Here is a 1927-nt window from a genome sequence, read left to right as displayed (position 1 = left end):
GGGGGTGGGGTTGGTGTGGTGGGTTGGGGTGTGGGGAGTAAAAACCATTAATTCCATCCCCTATGGAGGAGAAAAGAATTAGGTTTAAAAAGCAAATGAGAAAGGAATAATTATTTTGGGAAGAGAATTAATCCAGAGGGCAGAGAGCTGAGCCCCAGAGCACAATAGGGTATAACATAATCTCATAAACTAGGCTCCCAAGAAACCATGAAGTCAAAGAATCCTTGAGAAACAACTCTGACCAAATAAGGTTACAAGAGCGCACTACGTGGTTGCTAATTTATTTTACTTTCCATGTTTTGTCCAGGGGAGGTGAACATTTTGCTTCCTCCCTTCGAATAAAATTCAAACTTCACACAAAAAAATAAATACACACTACCTCTGTTGTGCATAATTAACTGATAATGTACAAATTTAAGGGCATTGTCCTCTTGCACAATTAACTCAGTTGCTTACCTCATAAACAAGTGCCAGGGCACTCTCACAGATGCATTCTTTTCCAGAAATGCATTCCTGCTAACTGTTACAGCCATAGGAGGCCAAACCCAAAGATAAATAGAAAGCAGACCAAGAACACGAGCAATAGAAACCCTTTTGTGAGGTCTTCACTAAATATTTAATGCTAATTTAAATACTCAAATCTTCAGGAGGAGGAAGACATTCTAAAATTGTTAGAATGCTACCTTCCATAAAGAACGTAGACTCTCCTCACATTTTCCTCAGTTTTTGTGACAGTTAATGCTATATATTTTAGGTTCTGGTATCGAATCGAATCCGAAATTATGCCATGTAACCCAATTATTTACACACCCCTCATTTTCTGCAACCATCTGCAGTTCATAGAATCAAATAATTCTCTCTCTCATCGATAGATGAACTGATAATGGATCCAGATCTTTAAATATCTGATGTAATGCACACCACATGAGGGTACATTATTCCACCCACCAACGCCCCTCCCCCACCTCCCCCCCACCCCACAAAAAAAAAAATAATAATAATAATTTTATGTGTTGGGTTGACATTAACAGAAGTTGCCAAGAAATATGAAACAATCTGATTCATAAATAAGGGTGAGCAATCATAGTTGATTGAAAACTTGATTATTTTAGCAATGTAAATTGTGTACCTTTCTGGCTTTAATCAGTTTCCTTTCTTGTTCAGCCTTCGCACGTGACTCTCTCCGCCTTAGAATTCCATGATACTGCTTGGCATTCACATAAACAGGCTCCTCTGCCATTTCGAGGGGTAAAGGCATTCTGCTATGATGCATTCCAACCAAACGAGGATGTGCCTGACAATTAAAGGGAATTATTAGGCAGAACTTTCATGGCTACAAACAGCTATTAGCCAAAAGTTTTTCCTTAATGGCATCATTGATCTCATTAGTGCAGACTGCAGAGTGGATCGAATCTCCACACCCGAGTAAATAAGTAACAAATATGTACCCACGTCACAGACGTCCTTTCAGATGACCCAGAAATGAGAAAAATGGGATCTCACTCAACAATATAAGAATAAAAAAAATAGAACAGATGCATGAGAGTGGCCTTCACATATATAACAAGTACATAGAAACCAGATTGCGGCCCAACTAATTGAATGTAGCAATAAGATTAATCAACCTGACTAGACAGGTCTGACCAATTTAATCATATATGCACAGAAGACCAAAGGCTGCATACCAATGCCTGAGTTCCATATGCAGGCACTAGTCCCCCATAATACGGATCAGAATATGTAAACGGAGCACAAGCCTGTTAAAGATAAAAAAAGAACATTGACACTTTCAGCAGTCCTGAATACTCAAAACCACACAAAGAACAAATCCATGATTTAGTATACTGCAACAGATGACTAGCTGAGGAAATGAAGCAGTAACATCATTGAGAAATCAATTTTTTTTTTTTTTTTTTTTTTTTTTGGG

The 1927-nt window shown here is 38.3% G+C and overlaps 1 protein-coding gene across 5 annotated transcripts in view; it reads right to left on the bottom strand.

The window, feature by feature from the left end:
* The window catches only part of LOC122079613 (nuclear transcription factor Y subunit A-1-like), an 8451-nt gene that overhangs the window by 1110 nt on the left and 5414 nt on the right, over nucleotides 1-1927 (bottom strand). For 4 of the 5 annotated variants that reach the window (XM_042646226.1, XM_042646229.1, XM_042646230.1 and 1 more), the window contains exons 4-5: nucleotides 1686-1757; nucleotides 1130-1294 (exon numbers count right to left, since the gene is read on the bottom strand). In XM_042646226.1, coding sequence (XP_042502160.1) covers nucleotides 1130-1294; nucleotides 1686-1757 — 237 coding nt within the window. The remainder of the gene's footprint in view (nucleotides 1-1129; nucleotides 1295-1685; nucleotides 1758-1927) is intronic. The other variant, XM_042646231.1, reaches the window with a different exon arrangement.

The sequence above is a fragment of the Macadamia integrifolia genome, chromosome 5, assembly GCF_013358625.1.
Source record: "Macadamia integrifolia cultivar HAES 741 chromosome 5, SCU_Mint_v3, whole genome shotgun sequence".
NCBI classification, from domain to species: domain Eukaryota; kingdom Viridiplantae; phylum Streptophyta; class Magnoliopsida; order Proteales; family Proteaceae; genus Macadamia; species Macadamia integrifolia.
The sequence above is the reverse complement of the archived record's forward strand: the minus strand, read 5'-3'. Positions and strand labels throughout refer to the sequence as shown.